This window comes from Antennarius striatus, chromosome 5, assembly GCF_040054535.1.
Source record: "Antennarius striatus isolate MH-2024 chromosome 5, ASM4005453v1, whole genome shotgun sequence".
Classification (NCBI taxonomy): domain Eukaryota; kingdom Metazoa; phylum Chordata; class Actinopteri; order Lophiiformes; family Antennariidae; genus Antennarius; species Antennarius striatus.
In genome coordinates, this window is record NC_090780.1 from 16,963,919 (window position 1) to 16,983,496 (window position 19,578).

Sequence of the window (19,578 nt, forward strand, 5' to 3'; positions counted from 1 at the left end):
ACAGTAGTTTACTTGTTTGTCAACTAGATATCTCACGGTTGGATTAAAGTTTGAGGATGATCTGTGTTTGGATAAGGATTCTTCCTCATTTTTCAATTTACATTGAAAAAAACTGTGATACTACTTTTTTTTTCTTTTTTTTTTCTTTTTTTTACAATTTACCAATATTATGACAAGTTATTGATGTCCCCCATTATGCACGCTGTGATTTGGACCAGGATCAGAGCTTGGAAAAGTACATATTCTGAGGAGGGCAATATGTATTTGGTCTCGATATAACGACGAATCACAATTATATAATTAAGGAATCCCAGAGTAAATACTACAATGAGAAACAATTACTGTTTTTAGAAATTCAAGAGAGAGACATATAAATATTTGAATAAAACAACTGCATGTTTTATGCAAATTTTGATGGTTTCAATTTGGTTCTCGTCGCTTTCCGTAGATTGGGGCCTGGGCGTCACCCATTGGTCCGCTAGTAATTCATTGCTGTAGCTGCGTAGGAAGCACAAGCGTCACTTCTCCGAAAAATATTGGTTTGTCCTTTAAAGAAACAAAAACTTATTATAGACCGTCAAAATGCATTCAGGCCCTGTGGACACAAACGGCTCCCCAAGAAAACGGACGTTGTCGCGGGGAATCAGCGAGGATGAGTCTCTTCGCAGCATCATAAAAGAGGTACGCAAACAAATGTGCGTTATTGTTTAGCACTTCTTTACAGCAAAAACTAACGTCATATTTTACACCTTTTTGTTAAGCAAACAAAAAACAACAACGTCTAAATGCGTTATTATGGTGTTACAGACAATTGTGTTAACTGTTTACGACTGAAACCTCGTCAGCAGTCATACTGGTGTTTGTCGAGCCTCGGTTCACTTCCGTTCTGGGCTAGCTAGTGTGTGAGCTGTGGTGCTAGCCACGGGATGCTAACTGCGCTACTGTCTCCTCGGCAGGCGGAGAGTTCATCCAGGCGGCTGACACGAAGCGACAGCCGGGCAGGCACCCTGAAGCGGAGGAGTGACAGCCAGGTAGGTCCCAGATAGCATCAACAGGAACCGTGAGTGAACGTCTTGAAAGTGTGGCTGAAGTGTAAGGGTGACATTTAAGGGTAAGGTTAGTGGGAAGTAACGTAGTCAATAACATGGCGTGAATGAGTACAGTAGGGCTATGGTTATGTCGGGGATTTTGCTGTACGATATGAGGAAAAAAATATAATAACTATAAAATTAGAGATTTTAAGCAGATACAGTGAGTTTTACAGGTGACATGTCGGTTTTTTTCAAACAATATAGTAGAAAATAATTCCTTGGAAGAAGACCTGGTGGTCCCAGCAGTAATCCAGTGTACAACAGAAACATAGTTTGAGCCTGTTTTCAAGGTTCTCGTACACTTAATGCACGAGTGTCAAACTCAAGGCCCGTGGGCCAAATGTGGCCCGCAGCATCATTTTACGCTCCCGGGAGAGCATAAAAGGTCAGTGTCTAAAAATAAATAGGTCAAAAATGTGGTTTGACCAAAAACTAAATTTCCCACAATGCAGTAATCAAGCCCATTTTAACTCTGGCCTAACTTGTGTTTGATGACACAATTTGTCTTCTTTCACTTGCATAGTTTGATCCTTGATTGATGGAGTTCTGTGGGTTTCATAACGTGACAAATTGAATGGATTTATGTTATAAAAAAGCAACAGGCAAACATATTTTTTCTGTGAAACTATAATGTTTGTAATAAATTCAGAGTTGTTTAACATTAAGGAGTAGTTACATTTGTGTTACATTACATTGAGTTACATTTAGTTACATTTATTTGTTGCATGTCTTTGAGGACAGCTGCTGTGGTGTTAAATGAATTTGACACCCCTGACATAATATAATAACAAAACAGTAAAAGAAAGAATCAAATGAAATTTGGGACGCTGTAACAAATGATAATGTTACAGTGTTCTTGCAGGATTTGCAATAGAATAGAAGAGAATGCTTTTATAGTCATCATACACAAGTGTGCAACGAAATTTTAAATAGAAATAAAGTTCATTGTTATATGAAACCAGTTATCACCCTATCTGTTTGGCTCCTGGATCCTGACCAAACAGACTTGTTTCATTGAAACCCTTTGTTATGGCTTAAAATACTGTATAATTTCAGGTTGAGATCAAATAATTCACACCACTTAATATCTCCCAAAAGAGATTAAAACAAAAACAAAAAAAAGAAATAGTGTGGAAGATGTTTTACTTTTCTCTTTCTTAATTTATCATGCCTGGGGTATATACATTTTTTTGAAGGGGCAGTGAGTCTATTGTATTTAAATCTAAATGTAAATGTATTTAAATAAGCAATTGCTCTACTAAGTTCTGTGAACCTTTAATTTTCTGTGCCTAATAATTTTTTTTTAATCAAACTTCATCACATGGGGTGTTTTCAGAACTTAAATATGTTTCCTGCATGATTTAGTCTTTTAGAGAATGTCGTTCGTTCTGATAGCTGCACTTTTGTATCACACTGTGTGACTGATTAGATTTTGTTAGTCTAGAATAGGTAAACTACAGCAAGTGCGCCATGTGCAACCTGTTGGGCTTTGCAATCTGGCCTGCTAAACTTGTTTAAATTATATAACTTTATGAAATAAATGCAGTTGTAAAATAATTTTTACAATAACCCTTGCATATTTATGCTTTGCTGCCTGTTAAAAGCCAAAACCTTTTATGTAATGGTTTTTACATGTCATTTGTGTTAGTACAAATAAGCACTCAATCCATCTGCTCCTCAGCTGGCCCGTCTGACACATTTTAGAACTCTGTGTGGCCCACCAGTCAAAATGTTTGCCCACCCCTGATCTACAAGGTTAACTACATGAAATCAACACAAAGCAACGGTTAACTGTGAAGAATATTGTGTAAGATTAGATAATGTGAACTCAAATTCAGCCACACAATAACATGAGGGCTTAATTCATTTTTAGAAAATGAATTAACCCTAATGTTACAATATGCATTCGGGTCATGTGTTTTACAAATGTGATGTAAAAGTGTAAATTCATGTGAATAACTCATCTATGATTGACTGGTAAGCCCTTTTTAAATGATTGTCCTTGCAGCAGTCTGATCTGGACCTCTCCATGGGACACCCAGATATGGTGAGCATTTTTGAGTCTTCTGTGAGGTCTGATCAATCACTGAAATGATGCAGGTTCCCTTTCATGTGACGGCATTGTCATGTTTCTAGAATAGATGAATCTCTCACTGAGGCCTCTGAGATCTTGCTTAACACGTGCCCACTCACTGAGTGACACGTGTTACCCACATTGATTTGTACCTGTTTCTATGATGCAGCTTGAGCTGCAGAGCAGCTATGATGCCGTGGTGCAGGAGCTGCATGGACTGGAGATCGAGCGAGAAACTCTGTTGTTCCAGGTGAATGTCCTGCAGGACACCTTGGAGAGCGTGGAGGAGCTGCTGGCTGAGACTCAAGGAGAAGCTAAACAGGCTAGTTCGGTATGTCAAAATATTTTGTAGTGTCTGTTGTGTTTTTATGGTTATTTTATGATACCCTAAAAAACCAGTGGTACCTTCATTATGCTGCTGTTTGTAGGAGCTGGAACAAGAGAGGGAAGCTAAAAGGAAATTGGAGAGCATGGTCAGCTCTCTGATGGAAGAGGTGGAGAGATTAAAAGAGGTAATGTGACAGAAGAAAGAACATTATATAACACTAAGGAGGCACATGGTTTTTGAATGAGCATATAAAAAAAAGTGAAATTTTCTGCATGTTATGTAACCATAAGGTGATTTCTCATCACTGAATGTGAATTACAGATGGTGCCTGAATTTTAAAACGTAGTTTTAATCAAGAAGGAATTTTAAGACAAGCTGTTTCTCACTTCGTTTCTACACTGGTATCGTGACACTGAATTCCTGCTGTCTTGCCAGTAAAAAGTCACACACTATTAAATGTCATTGCAAATAAGTGGTGTACTGTGTAGTATGAAATTATGTTAATCAAATTCAGCCATGTGCCTGTCATGGTTTCAACATGAGCAATGCAAAGTAAGTATTTCATGAGTTTGGTGATGGCGTATAGGTGTACACACCTACAAGGGAAATAAAATTGTGGGGATGATGAGGAGAACATTAATCATAGCCTAACAAAAAAACTCTGATAACACTGCAAGAGTCAAGTATGGCCCATCTTGGAGTATGGAGCTGCACCCTCAATTAAGGAAAGATGTGCATTCTATAGAAAGAGGCCAGAGGAGAGTAACCAAACTGCTGGATCCAAGTTACGAGGAAAAACTGGATAAGCTGAAGCTCCTAAGCTTAACATATAAGAGAGCAAGAGGAGACATGATAAACACTTTGAAGTACAGTGCGCCCTCACTACTCGCGGTTAATGCGTTCCAGGAACCACATGCAAATAACGAATTCTGCGATATAGCGAAAAAGTTTTATTATTTATGGTAATTTAAACGTTTATTGACCCTCCCCATACTAAATATTAATATTAATATTAAACTACTTTCTATCTGTATTATCTTTTCCCACACTCTTATCGACTGTTTAAAGCACTTTTGTGTCTCACGGAAGTCCGATATTCACGGAACGTAGCGCACATCCGGATGCTGTCAGCCAATAGAATGCGCATATGGTATCACATGACTACCTACTAAAAGTCCGCGATGAGTTGAAGTCACACGTGTTGTTGCACGAATGCGCAAGGAATTACTGTACAGTAATTGTCTGGAGGATACAAGCTTAAAGTGGGAAGCATTTAGACAAGAACAAAGTGAGTGCACAAGAGGTCACAGTAAAAAAATCTTCAAGCCGAGATTTGAGAGTAAACCACGAGGACAGGAAGATGCAATGTGTGCAGTTACAATAAATGGCTTCAAAACTGCACTCGATAAGGGAGGGGCTACCAAAGACCTGTAAAACTGTGAAGGAGATGAATGAGCATAACTGCTGAGAGCTTTTTGTTTTATGAAAGTAAGCCTCCTCCAAAGAAGAAGATAAAGTATATTCAGCATTAAGTGTTCAGTGTTTTATTCACAACTGTACGATCAATTTCGTATATAATGTGTTTGCTTTCATATTGGAAGGTTTAGTCTTAAACATATTTCACAATTTCTAAAGTACGATAACACTGGTATAAGTTTGATCTCACATTACAGTTAATTCTCACATGGACAATATGAATTTTCTTTTCAGGAGAGGAATGACAAACCATCTGAGCCTGTGAGCACGCAAGGAAGTGGATGTGATCAAGTGGATGCAATAACAACACAGGAACACCAAGTGAAATATGCTCCTGGCAGTGAAGAATCTCAAAGCAGTGAAAGCAGAGATGGTGTGTCAGAGGAAGTGACACAGAGTGGAGATGTTGCTGAAGAAGGGAACATTCTGCAGAACCTGCGGAGGGTAATCACTAAGCCCCTAAACCATATGCCTTCTCTCGCACTGGAAAACCCATTCTCCGAAGAAGGGGTCCTACGGAGGAGTTATGACACCGACTGCAGCAACGGACGGGACCCATCTCCAGACCGGAATGACTCAGATAGTATAAGTGCCTACGAGGATGCATATGCTGAGACTCCAGAGCAAGATGGGCTGTTTCCAGGTGAAGCAGGCACTTTGGAGCTGCCAGCAGATTCAGAAAATTTAGAAGAACGTTCAGCCAACAGCAGAGTGGTCAGTGAAGATGAGACCGGAGATCCCAAGAACCCTGAAAATTGTGTTGTGTCTTAATGGTTTTGTTTTTTTTCTTTGCTACTGGAGAAAGGGATGAAAGGTCACCATTAATCATGGTGTAAATCACAAACTTCCTGATTGGGAAGTCTTATATTCATGTTCTTAGAAAACTTCCAATAACGCTCAGAGTTGTAATTAGAGGTTCTGGAAGTTATCAGTTCGTTACCATGAATGCCAAACTATTTAGTTAATGTAATTTTTCAAGAAAAATGCCAAAAATAGCTTGTTTCAGTGTGTTATAACTGAGTACTTGCTGCTCTAACACTTGGAAGATGTTACTTTGTTATTTGAGAAATTGAAATTTTGATAGTAATTTAAAATGTTATGAAATTAATGATTTGGAGCATCCTACTAGTAATAAACTAGCTGAGGGGAAAATTTCAGTTTTAAATTCACAGCAAACAAACTCAGGATCTGGATAAGTTGAATCGCTGGAATTAAAATCATGACTACTTAATATTAATGACCAATAATTTCTTTTTATTGTCTTGCTAAATGTGTGGATAGACATAGAAATGTACTTGAGGCTACTTGGACTGTTTGCCTTTTTGATAATCTTTCCAGAAGGGTGGTTTGTATGCATGATTTACCAGAAGAGAAAACTCCCTGAGCTCTTAAGTATCTGGCCTGTTGCTGTTTTGGCTTCTATTATAAGTACACATCAGAAAGTCAGACTTTACAGAGGCAGTCTGATAATTTGAGACACTCGACAGCTCTTAGCTGCATTAGATTTATTTGGTCTGACTTTCCTCGGCCTTGTTGGACATGAGTCTGGATGATGAGGTCAGACGCTGGTAATAGCAGGCAGCTGTTTGCAGGTTTATAAGAGCCAGATGTTCCACGAAAGGGAAAATACCATCTACTTTACTGCCTTGGCAACTTTTACAAGAACTGTTAATCTTGAATTTATATATGGCTCTCTGTCCTTTTGGGAGGAAATTAATTCTGCTGCATTTGCACTTTTAAGCGTTTCTTGTATTGTGGCCTAAATTTGTCAGATGTCATTAGAAACAACATTCCTGTGCGACCAAACACGCCAGCGATAAGTAATCCACTGTCCTCCGGCAGCCTTTTTCCTGAAACTCACTGAAATGAGTTCTCTTCAGTGTCTGATTGCTGTATGCACGTGATATTTAATGCATTTATAACTTTATTTTTTACAATGCTACATTTTTTTTATGCTTGGGGTAAGAAGTCGACCCTTTCACTTCATTTGATAAAACTAGTTTGCATGAACACATACAAATGTGTATCGATTACCAATTATCATTTATTAGTACTTTCTGCACAGAATGCATTGCACATTTTAAATACGTAATCCTTTGAAGTTATTTATTGCATAATGGGTGTTTATGGATTTTTCCATTTCTGTCTCATTTGGAAATTTTGTCACTTAATTCATGTTTTTAAGTTGGAGTTTAGCAGCATTAACAAATTGGCACTTTTTATCAATAATACTGTCAATTATAAATTGATTCTGTAAAAAGAAAACAAAAAAATGAACAATATGAACACATTTGTGTACCTTCATAAATACCTTTGCAATAAGTGCACCTAGCTGCTATTCACTTTGTAAAATTGAGGTAACATTAATCTTGTTATTGATTTTGAAATGCTGGTTCACATTCTAATATGTGATGATCTGTATGCTGATGTACAACTGCTCAGATCACCGCTGGTTTCCACACAATGAGCTGATGAAATGTCTCACTGCTGTACTGTAGTCGTTTCCTTTGCTCAAACTGTGGACAGTTTTTTTTCAGGTCTTTTATTCATTACAATCACTGGTTGTGATCAGTTCACTTGAAATTACAATTCATTTCTCGTCAAAAAGCTTGTTTGTTGAATTTAATCAGTGAAGCTATTTTGACTTGAAATGTCTAATCACACAACGACAATTATGTTTTACAATTTATCAGTTAATCAAACTGAACTTTTGTTTTTGTTTTACATGTTACGAAAATATGTTCTTGCTGTAATTTTGTGCATTTTTTGGGTTGTTATTCTTTTTCTGTCCTGAGCTTTGTTCAGATGTAATAGTAAAGGATGTGAATTCATCCCTGTTATTGCAAATATTTCACAAACATATCAAAATAAAAGGAATGAATAATGCTTGATATTGATTGTTCCCTTTTAATCCTCAACAATTTACATAATGTAAAGAAAATGAGTTATTGAACTTGATCTAGTCTTGGTCCTCTGGTTTGTCTTGACATGCTGTTACACTATTTGTCCAACAGATGGCGAAGTACACCTCTACTGTTGAGTGTTTTAAGGAACACTTGTCACAAAGCTGCATTTTTTAATTGGTTTATATTTACTTTTATTATTGTTTTCATTAGGATGAGTATTTAAGATGAGTCATCATAATAGAGTAGTAAAGCACATGCCTTGAAACCACAGCAGGATCAGGTGTTTATTATTTTTCGTTTAACATCACAAGAGTTCGTACCAAAACGGTGACTCGTACAAAAATTGTCAAAGGTTAAAAGTTAATAAATATTTGTTAAATGAATTACAGTGTTTTGAAAGAAATCTATGAATCACACTAAAACTAGGGGTACAAAAAACAACACAAAAAAAGCAGTAGTTCTAGGGGGAGACTCCTGTTTACAGAAGTAGAAGCTTATTTCAAGTACAAAAACATTTTCAAAACATCCCCTTCTCTTTCTTCATATTCAATTTTTTCCACTGTGGCAGGGTCTCAAAGTCATCTTTGCTCATTCCAAATACGATGCTGAAGTCAGAGTCAGAGAGATGTTGCTGGAAAACAGTTGGTGAAATACACTCATTCTCTGCAGGGTAAATACAGTACATTTGTGCAGCAAAGCATCATGGGTAAAACTTGTATTTTTCTGAGTAAGGACTGAAGGAAGGACCAGACATAAGCTTTACATTGATAATAACACACATACACACACATACCTCTTTCTCAGTTGGCTCTACACCCTCAGGCAGCTCTGTGGCGTTCTTGTTGACCAGGTCATCAGGTGGAAAATACTGATAGATTTTCTTGCTTTTCTCACAGTTCTCATCCTAGAAGGTAGAAAGACCAACAGAAAAATTAATCAACACAAGAACTTGACTTGACACTTACTTAAAGCTGGCTGGCCAAAAATTAATATGTCATCAAGGATGCTTTAAAGTAACCCTGCATTCATGAATGTAAATCAGAATCTCCTGATGCAAGAAAAAATAAACTTCATCCCAAATGTGATCATTTCTGTTCCCATGATTTTACATACAGCCGTAATGGTAACAGGTGATAGGTCATTTCCCAACTCCTTCTTCAAGTCTTCGTAGCTTTTTCCTCCCTTGAAGAAAGAAATGTTGGTCAGTGAATTTTTTTTACTCATGAATGTACCTGCTGATGCTCAATTTGAAAACCCAAACACTCACACTCCATTTGGAGGCGTCCCAGGCGACGAAAAACCCAGTGAAGGTGGGGGGCTCAAACCCCTGCTTGATCAACATAATGGGAGTTTCTGGGTCTCTGTCACCAGGGTGGGTGCGCAGATATTCTTGGCTTGTGACCACGGCTTCTGTACGCTCCACCTCATTGGCGTCTTTACCGATCCAGAGAAACACCTGTCACAGACAACATGAAGGACGGAAAGAGATTAAACTGAGTCGATATTTGAGTGACTAACGCGGCAGTTTATCAAGTTTGTGTTGTCATGGAGACAAGTTTGCAAATACAAATAAGGGTGTCGGTTCAGACCTGGTCCCATGTGTCCAGGAGCATGACGTCATCCTCACTGAGGTCGTCCTGTGTGAATTGTGTCACTTCTGCAACGATGAAACGGCCTGTCTTATTGGAGCATTCAAACAGGCGTGGCTGGTGGTCTGCAACCATCTGCTGTAATCTGGAGTTAACAAGTGTGTTATTCTCACTGCAACACTCATCTGTGAACAACGGCAACACAGTTGGGTTATTCTCTCTCACCTCTTCGTACTCGCATATGGAGCTTTTCCTCCAAGCAACTCCCAGAATTCAATGGGCTCCTGACCCTCCGCTATAATCTCCACAGAGGCTTTCTGGTCAATCACAGAGCTGACTTGCTTTGCCATGGCTCGCTCATCCCCATGTGACCCCTGGTGACCAAAAGTCAGTTACACTTAGTATTAGTTTTTAAACTATATTGTCTTTCAATCTGATTTAACTTTTTCTTTTCTTTTCTTTTTGACCTTTCCACACCACAGATAAATTCCTGACTGGCTCTTCAGTAGAAACACATCGTTGGAGTTCAGAGAGGTGGCCAAGGCTGGAACCTCAATGGCTTTTGTGTTGAAACAGTCAGAACCGTGGACCTGGAACAACCTTATCGGTGGCTCTGGTTCAGATAAACCTTGTCTGGATGTGCCCCCCTGAGAGAAGTGAGACATATATTCTGTTTTTTAACGGTAAATGTGTATACGTGCTATAAATGATATATTTGTTTAAACCTATGGTAAGTTCATTATCCATTGTCCTACCTCAAAAATGACCATTTTCCCGCTGAACATCGCCATAAAGTGTCGTGGTTCTTTGCCCATAGTAATTCTGACTTGAACCGGTGCACCAGAATACTTCTGGTCCAAGTCCACAGCCTGAATTGCTGAGGCTGCCAGTTCATCCTGTGTCGCATGACGTCCCTGAAATTATATGAAGTCAAAAGTTTAAGTACACCCTACAATGAGAGAGAGATGTTTATCTGTCAGTAATTTACAACTCACCTGCCATATGTAAAGTAAGAAAGACTTCTTGTTGTTAACCAGGTAAGTGTAGAGGATCAGGTAGCAGTCTCCTCCGTAGAAGTACCCGTACCATTGGGGGTCTACAGGGACCAGCTCCAGGTTCTCTATCCTCCACACCTGCAAACATCAGAAAGGTTCATAATCACACACAATGACAAGAAGTAAACTGCTGCTGCACAGATTACTGATGCCCCACTACCTGCACATGCACTCATATTTTTTACGTTTAGCCAATATGAGGATAATAATAATAAAATGAATAATTAAATTGATTCCAAATCAATTGGCAAAAAAAATAGAATTCCCAGGCATGGACAACTCATATGAAGGTCCATCAATATGAACATAATACTGAACAAAATTTGTGCACAGGGGGTTAAATGTGGTCACAGTACAGTAACCTTGAGAAAAGTAGGTCACGGTAAAAAAATTTTTTTTTTACACTCAGGAACCGGATAAGATAGATCAAATCTAGTGCTTTGATCAATGACAGTAGGTCAGAGCACTAGCTCTGATCTTTGACCTATGCAAGTAGGTCAGGGTAAAATTTTTAAATCAGGGTTGTAGCCAGATGTTGCAGTGTGTGACTGCCTTGTTAGTAGATTGGATTAGATAAACAGATTATTCAAGTTAAATGGTCACAGATACCTGGACTTCACCTGTGCCGTCATCCACCATTCGCTCCTGTGCAGCAACTTCTGGCATCCCATGCATCAGAGTGGCATCAAACTTCTCCTGCGTGATATGAGCTAAAGGAGAATATGGTCACAAAACAAAAACCAAGGCAGTCAGAGAAGGCAACATCCTGTGACTTAGGTCAGGGTACCCAGAAAGTAGTACCTGACAAGTGCATAGCTTTGACCTCTCAGGGTAGGTTAAAGCTATGCACTTGCTTTGACCATAGATCAAAGCTAGTGCATAGGTAGCATTAGCTTTGATCTATAGTCCTACTCACACTGTCCTTCTCCCTCGCCTTTCTATCTTATCCGGTTCCTGAGTGTACAAAAGTTGAAATTTGACCTTGACCTAGTTTTCACAAGGTAAAGGTCATCATCTCATTTACATCCGCTTTGCCGCCCGAGTAAGCTGCTTTTTGTTTCATCTTTCTATCTGAGGTTGCAAAAATGTTTGGCGGACATACAAACGGACGAACAAACAGACGAACACACGAACACTAACAATTACAATACATCACCGCTTTGAAGTGGGATATTATCATTAATCACAAATGATTGAGCATTTGTGGGGAGGAGGGTAATTCCTGGTATAATTTATGATACGATATGTGATTATGTAACTTTGTGGAGAGACATACCCACTTTCCCTCTGGTGTGCCCTTTGCCCAGGCCTTGAGTCTGGTCCTTCACAGTCCACCTCTGGAACAGCTGCTTGAACAGAGCTGACTCTGCTCCATCGTTCACCGTCTCCACATTTGTAGTAATCGGGTAGTTTTTTGCTTTTATGAACTCCTACAACATTCAATCAAAATAAAACTTTACCAAATGATTGTGACCACATTGCTTAAATTCACCTGCAATCACATTGCAATGCTTTTAAGCCTATATGGAATAACTGAGTGTAGATGACACAGGAGGGCTGAGTTCACGTCTGGTTGTCTGCTGTAGAGTCACTCACCAGAGCTCTGCTCATAGCAGCCTGTCTTTCAGCTTTGTTTGCTTTCTTCCCTTTCCACACAAAGATCTTCGTCCCTCCCTGATCCAGAATGAAACAATCCTAAAAATTAAAGAATAAATGAATAAATTATTACATTTTACTGGTAAATAAATCTTCACCTACAACCTCTCTCGACCACTTCTAATTTTTTTTCTTTTACTTTAATATGTAATTAGGTTCCGAGTGAAAGTCACTATTGATCAACTGACATTATGGTTGAGGAGATCCTGAACCAACCGTCTGCTGGCCACTTCTGTGACCTTCATATCACCACTGTCGTCTGACACGCTGTGAAATGAAGGCACAAACAAGTCAGAAGAAACATGCAACTCAGTACATGGATGAATCGCCATTTGCTGTCAGGGGGCAACTCACTGGTAGAGAATGACTTTTGACTTCTGTTCCTGGTCTGCAATCTCATCTGGAGGCCCATCTGTCAGACTGGAGGTCCTCTCTCCAAGAATACCATTGAGGATCTCCATGTTCTGAGGAGAGTTGCTCTCCGCCTCACCCTCGACCACTCTGATCTCTGCTCGCCCTCCTCTCTCTTTGTCTCGGATGTCTTTGGCCAGCAACATGCCCTGAGAACCAGAGACTATCACCACATCTTCCAGAAAACTAAAATGAGACTATTCTAAATGAGGAGTGACTGACTTAAATTAGGTTTATTATAAGTTTGACAAACCTATACAGCTGTACTGATGTTTGCATGCTGAGATAATGAATCTCACAACTTTCTGCAGGAAGAAGGAAATGAACACTTGCACAATTTTCCATAAAGGCTAATGATGCTATTTTGATGCCCAGCCTTGTACATCATGTATATCCATGTTTAATGTTGTACAAGACTGGACAAGAAGCAGATACAGTTAAATTCAGCAAGATGATTTATATCTTTAATGATTGAAAGAGGGGGATCAAAATTTAATGAAAGGCACACAATATGTGAGTTGTTACCAAGTAGAGATAATATAATTTTTTCTAGTGTTTATTTCCTTATGAATCCTGCATCCAGCAGAACAACCGCATCCACAGACTTTCACAAAATACTTACTTTCAGCTTCTCCTGTTTGTTACACTTCGGTCCGTTCCACTGAACGATCATCTTACCGATGTCCAACAAAAACACATCTCCCAGGTTGAAGCTGTTCCAGCTCATCTCCACCTGAAAAAAGAGAAATGCTCTCCTTCTGCAGGACTTCTTCCATCCTATAATGTTACATAACGGCTGAGAGGTGCCGCTCACCTCAGTTGCTGTCACTCTTTTCTTCCCCTTCACATGGAGCAGTCTCTTCACATCGTAGGCATTGGTTTCTACATGTCTCATGCCTGATGCGACTCCACCCTTCTTATGGCTAAAAAAAAGACTTTCGTGATTTTTGCACTTTTATTCCCTGTAAATGATTGCAGCTACATTTTTGCTCACATTATTCCTTGTTTGAAATAGCCTCTAAAGGCATCAGACTCGTGGTGTTGGAACTCGCGGTGCTGAACCGGAGAGAAACCCAGAAATTCATCCAGCTGGATGGTGTAAATGGCAGCAGCACCCTGTTCATCCTGAGAGGACTGCGAGCCAATCCAGAAGTGTATATCATAAGACAGACCGCGGTTCAGCTTCTGTGTCTGGAGAAACATACAAGTGAAAGAACATTATGTGTGTGGAAGCTGTGTGACACACTAAATACTATGGTACAAAACATTATCCAAAGGTCAGCGTCTTAATAAAGAGCCATCTGTATGAATAACGAGTCCCGGAATCCAATACCACAATGATTCACTTGTCATCTTTTCCAACTTACAGACAGAAGTATGTAGCAGTCACCCTCAAAAAAGTTTCCGTAAGATTTTTCAGGGATTTGAACCAGCTCCATTTTCTGTTGCAAAAGGAGCCAGACATGTCCATTTTATACTGACAGAAACATAAAGGTTAGATCAAACAACCAAACACTGAAGAATAACTTATTTCATTTTTTATGTAATTATCATAGTTATGGTCACTTTGTCCCAGAGTGACAGACATTCTTTTCTTTTTTTTTATGAAACCACTTTTCAGTCACTTATTGTAGCAAAATCAAATTACCTCAATTCTCCAAATTATGATCCCAGGTTTGTGGGTCACAGCTTTGAATGAGGACTCCATTTGCTCGGATGCTGTGAGATTCAATGGCAGACTTATTGCTTTAATTTTTGGGGGGAGAAAAAGATTTCATTATAAAAAAAAAAAGCAAAGCTGATTTTTTTGGTAATAGTTGTGGCAGATTAAATGATTCACCCGTTTTCACAGACCTATAATAATGCAACCAGTAGCCTGACTCAACATGATAAAATCTCATAGTTTGAACATACCTGATACTCTTGTTTGAAAATTTCCCCGTTAGCATTGATGATGTCTAACAGATGATTTCCTACCTGATAGAAACAGGCCTTCAACTCTCTTCCCCTCTGTGCCCCTAAAATATTTGCTTATGTTTGCATGATTCAGGATCTTTCAGAGTTCTGCCCAATCAATGACAGACAGACCTGTAAGCAAATGTGTGGAAAAAAAACAGACGTAACTCACAGTCAAATGAAGACAAAACACACCTTACACCCAGTCACACACATTGGTTTGCCAGACACCAGCAACTTATAATGACATTTACAACATAAATCAATCCTGATTCACTAAAATTTAGCATTGTTATATTTATTTGTTTGTTTATACTTAAAATAAACACATATGCTGAAGTGTTTATAATGTTGGATCATGAGCAAAGAAAGAAGTGCTTAAATTTCAAAGCATGTCCACATATGAACCACATTTTCACTGTCATTAACCTGATAAAAAAAAGTAGACCAGTAAATTAAAAACAATGGATGATTTTCCACCATTTTGCACAATTCAATCCAGATCTAAAATATATAGTTGGGGGGGCAGGGTGGTTATCTGTGACAGCAGTAGAGACGTGGCACTGCCACTCAATACAAAGGTGTGAAGTCATCAAAAAGACATCATCAGAAAGGGTTCATATCTGACAAAAAAACTATTTGTTGATGGTTCAGGAAAACCTGCCTGCAGAAGGTTGACTCCCAAAAAATGTGCGAGCTTACATACGTTTGATTCCAGTTAAATATAACCTCCTCAGAGCAGGAAACTGTAATTAACACAGTTTGGAGTGAACCATGAAAGGGCAGGAAAACAAACCCCACTGAAGTGTGTTGTAATGTCATCACTGACCTCTACAACACAAGACTTGTATAATGAGAGGTGAGACACAACACTGTTAAAAGCACCTCCCAATAATTCACCACAAGCCAAAGCCGCTGATGTTTGATGTTCTTTAGACGTGAACCCATGATTACACCCGTGCCGGTGCACTGGGACAACTGGGAGACACAGCGCTCACCACAGCATGAACAAACGCACTCAAACCTCAGAAGGTCTTCAGTTCTTGATTTTGAATAAAACTTTATATAACCATAGATATCTTTTATATTGATTTCCTTCCTCTTTCAGGGGAGTGACTCACGAGCAGACCTTAAAATCATCAGTTGATTCAAATTCATGTACTTTAAGTCATAAATCAGTCATGTTCTAGGTGGGCTAATGTGCGTGTTTGTGTGTGTTTATGTGTGTGTGTGTGTGTGTGTGTGTGTGTGTGTGTGTGTGTGTGTGTGTGTGTGTGTGTGTGTGTGTGTGTGTGTGTATATGTGTTAATAAATGTTCATATTCTCTCAGTCACCTTTCTCAATAAATCACACCTGTTTGGAACATACAACACTTAGCATGCTGTTAGCACAGTTAATATTTTATTCAGTATAACTTTTAGTTATAAGTCTGTGAGTTTTTAAACACACTTTATGTTGTGAGGTTGTTCAGAATCAGCTCTCTATGGTTTGTGCAGGAGGACAGAGCCTCACTGACTCCTCTCTCCTCCTCACATTACGTTTCCTCCTCCTACGTAACTTGTGGTTCTGCAGCACATTAAAGCCCTGGGCTCTGAATTTAAATTTCCCTACTCTACATAGTACATTGAGCACTAAATTTTCATTGTATATTTTTCTTGTCATTAGGTAACAGCTTTATTTTTTTTTTTTAAAAAGGACCTCTGTCTTTGTCAGCCCGTGTGCCTCCATCGGCAGCAGATGTTTCTGGCTCCTCCCAGACAGCTTAGTAAAACATTCCAGCCCACCTCTGGGAATCTGCTGGCTCCTCCACACTCTCTGACTGAACTAAAGTCAAAAATTTTACTAGAGCTAAACACCTTGAGCCGATACAAAATGAGAGTACTTGTTGTCTTGGTTACTTTGGCCTGCTTTGCCAACACTCAGCACCAAGCACTGATTGACTACTTGGAGCGGAGGCTGCTTGCTATTGAGGTAAGACTGACTTCACCTCAGTCCCTCTGAAAGGAAACTTCCAGGGACAGGGCAAAGGCAATTGAATGCAGATGTGAGTGACTCCTGAGGAAAATGCTTCAAAATGCAGCTCTTTGAAAATTATAGAGATTCTGGGATTGTGTAGAGATTGAAGGTTTCTTGGTGAAAAAACTAAGATAAAGAAGGACTGAAGTCTTTATAGTTACATTAGAGTTGTTAGAAATAAAATGACAGATGTGCATTTGTGATGATTAACTGAAATTCATAAAAGCTACATTGTGAAAAATTCAAAAATCATACAAAAGGTATTTTGGTGAGAAAATTTTCCCTGTTCGCATCTAAAACTGTTTAGTTGTAATGTCATCATCAAGTACAGGTAATTATTTCTCCCACAGAATACAGAACACATTTTAGATCATATTATGGTTATGGAGGCCTCGAGTTTCAAATATAACTGAATGAGCATTATCTCAATATTATGGTTTTGTTTGAATGAAATTTGGACAAATTCTGTTCTAATTTTCATGTCAGTCATTCTAAAAGTACCTTAAATAAATCTGAATTCCTATGTTTCTTTGTAAACCCCACACTGAGGTTAAAGGTCAAAGTCTGCCACAGAGTCAGCTGGTAGGATTCCTTGTTTTGCCAAAGGATATTTGAGTACAGTGGAGTCTTGCCTTGGGCCGAACCCAGTCATTTAAAGGATGAATGTCCTACATATTATACTCCCAGTCTATTTACTGAGCCTGAAAATGATATGACTTTTTTACATCTCGATCAGCCTTTTTAATTTCTGTTAAAAAAGAAAAGAAATTTCTGTAATCACTGAAGTAGAAAAGGAAAAGAAAGATTGCGTAAAACTCACGCCTAACTATCTGACGCCATCTTTTTTTAAACACAGGACCGGATCTCTTTGTGGCATGAGCAGACGGCCCGCTACGCCTCAGAGCTGAGGGAGCTGAAGCAGCAGATGGTTTCCCAGCTGGAGACCTTAGATAAGGAGAAGGAGACGCTGAGAACGAGCCTGGACACCGTGGGGACGAGGGTGGACCGCGTTGAGCGGGAGCTGGACTACCTGGAAACTCAGAACGGAGTTCAGCCGTGTGTCGATGTGGACGACAAACTGATCGAGCAGCAGGTGACGCTGGTGGAGGAGAAGCAGAAGGCCAAGTATTTAAAGCTATCAGGTGAGGTTATGATACATTCATCATGACCTGGATGAACCTACACAGACACGCTGTTAGCTTGTTCTTCCTCTCCTCAGACTGCGGCGACATGATCTCTACCATAAAAGCCATGAAGATCCTGAAGCGAGTCGGGGGACCGAAGGGCATGTGGACCAAAGACCTGGCCGCTCGGGGTTCTGGGAAGGTCTACATTTTTAATGAAACAGATGAAGACACCGTCCACGTGTTTGCATCTGTGCAAGACTTCACCCGATCGCTGGGCATGGCTCTGTCCAAAAGCGTGAAGCTGCCGTCGGCCTGGCAAGGAACGGGACACATCGTCTACGACAGTCACGTCTACTATATCAACCAGGATAAAGAGATCACAGTGGTCAAGTACGACATGAAGAGCGGTTCCGTGAAGGACAGCGCAGTGTTCCCAGCTCAGGACCACGTCCCAGTCTTTACCCTATCCCCCAAGACCATGATAGACCTAGCCATGGATGAGGAAGGCCTGTGGGTCATTTACGCCACGCAGCAGAACGATAGATACATCTCCTTGGCCAAAATGGCCACCAGCTCGCTGGATATCGAACAAACGTGGGACACAAACTGCCCCCGAGAAAATGCAGAGGCAGCTTTCGTGATCTGTGGGACTTTGTACGTGGCTTACAACACCCTACAGCCGGGTCGCTCAAGTGTCCAGTGTGTGTATGATGTCAATGGAATGGTAACCAATGAAGAGGCGCCGCTTATTTATTTCCCCAAGCGTTACGGATCACACTCCAGCCTGAAGTACAACCCTCACGAGCAGCTGCTGTACGCCTGGGACGATGGCTACCAGATCCTGTACAAGCTCGTCATGAAGAAGAAGCTGGACATTTGAGCTTAAAGACACACTACAACCCCACCCACACCCCCACTAGAAGCACCCCTTACTCTCCTTTAGTACAAATATCATGGACTGTAGGTCACTGCTGACCATTCTAATGCATGCTGCAGGATGGCAGATATCTAAAGTGCCTGTAAGGAACCCACTGGTTCAAACTCTTGAAACCCCTTTTTGGATTGTTTATTATTAAGTGTTATTAATAGTTTTTATTATTTGTGATGTACCAGAATGTCAATTTCGGAATGATTTCAAGTCACAGTAATTACGCGAGAGAAATACAGATGGCAGGAGAAATACTTCAAAAACCGCTTCATGCAACACGCAATAAAATCAGCAGCGATGTTCAGTTTTATTTGTTCCAACTCTGATCTAAGAAGGAGCAAAGTGCTGGACTGCAGAATTATATGTTAAACTTTTAGACTTACTGTATTTCTGTATCTGTGATTATTTTTATCGGATGCCATTTCAGTGCCAAAATTTTCTCATCAGGATGCCCTGCACCCCCGTTGTCATGGACGCACATGAAGTGTCCACACTCACAACAGCTGTTCATGTTTTTATTGTGGTGGATGGAAACATTTAATTAACACATTGCATGAAAGCACTTTAATTCAGTTGCATTCCCCCACCGTTGAGTTGGAGCCCTGTCACTTTCTGACAGGTAACAGTTACGTGTTTACCCTTTTAGTAGAAGTACAACAAATGCCTGTACAGCAGGCAGCAAATAAACCTGGTAGATTAGGACACAGGCGAGCGACAGCTAGCTGGCTAATGCTGTTAGATTTCTGGTGTTCTTTTGTAGAACAGATTGTGTTTTGTGAGGTTTAATTTTATGAATAATGCCTCTCACTAAAGCAAATGTTTAATTTATCTACATGTAATTCATTATTTTTTCCTACAGTTACCTCTTCCTGTTTCTGCCTCTAATTTTTAATAATTCTTAAAATAAAATACACCTGAAAACAGATGGAATCTTTGATTAAATCCACATTGTTTATGAAACATTT

The 19,578-nt window shown here is 39.7% G+C and overlaps 3 protein-coding genes across 4 annotated transcripts; 2 read left to right on the forward strand and 1 right to left on the reverse strand.

The window, feature by feature from the left end:
- Positions 1 to 123: 123 nt before the first annotated feature.
- si:ch1073-456m8.1 (golgin subfamily A member 2) lies at positions 124 to 7,848 on the forward strand. Its single transcript, XM_068316368.1, has 6 exons — positions 124 to 681; positions 957 to 1,031; positions 3,100 to 3,138; positions 3,335 to 3,496; positions 3,594 to 3,677; positions 5,204 to 7,848. The coding sequence occupies exons 1-6, from the start codon at positions 583 to 585 to the stop codon at positions 5,738 to 5,740; spliced, it is 996 nt and encodes a 331-aa protein (XP_068172469.1). The 5' UTR covers positions 124 to 582; the 3' UTR covers positions 5,741 to 7,848.
- A 308-nt stretch (positions 7,849 to 8,156) lies between these two features.
- avil (advillin) lies at positions 8,157 to 14,550 on the reverse strand. 2 transcript variants are annotated; one of them, XM_068314960.1, is made up of 20 exons: positions 14,501 to 14,550; positions 14,235 to 14,332; positions 13,954 to 14,028; positions 13,581 to 13,777; positions 13,401 to 13,509; positions 13,209 to 13,319; positions 12,530 to 12,735; positions 12,364 to 12,442; positions 12,116 to 12,214; positions 11,796 to 11,949; positions 11,129 to 11,229; positions 10,460 to 10,597; positions 10,220 to 10,378; positions 9,932 to 10,111; positions 9,690 to 9,838; positions 9,465 to 9,609; positions 9,143 to 9,331; positions 8,989 to 9,057; positions 8,669 to 8,779; positions 8,157 to 8,506 (listed from the first exon to the last, which is right to left on the reverse strand). In XM_068314960.1, exons 2-20 carry the CDS (start codon positions 14,292 to 14,294, stop codon positions 8,393 to 8,395), a joined length of 2,445 nt encoding a protein of 814 aa, XP_068171061.1. In that variant the 5' UTR covers positions 14,295 to 14,332; positions 14,501 to 14,550; the 3' UTR covers positions 8,157 to 8,392. The 2 variants fall into 2 exon arrangements, with proteins under 2 accessions (XP_068171061.1, XP_068171060.1); XM_068314959.1 differs by having other exon boundaries at positions 13,209 to 13,509.
- A 1,729-nt stretch (positions 14,551 to 16,279) lies between these two features.
- olfml3b (olfactomedin-like 3b) lies at positions 16,280 to 19,538 on the forward strand. The gene is made up of 3 exons (XM_068315681.1): positions 16,280 to 16,513; positions 17,415 to 17,700; positions 17,778 to 19,538. The coding sequence occupies exons 1-3, from the start codon at positions 16,280 to 16,282 to the stop codon at positions 18,563 to 18,565; spliced, it is 1,308 nt and encodes a 435-aa protein (XP_068171782.1). The 3' UTR covers positions 18,566 to 19,538.
- The last annotated feature ends 40 nt before the right edge of the window (positions 19,539 to 19,578 follow it).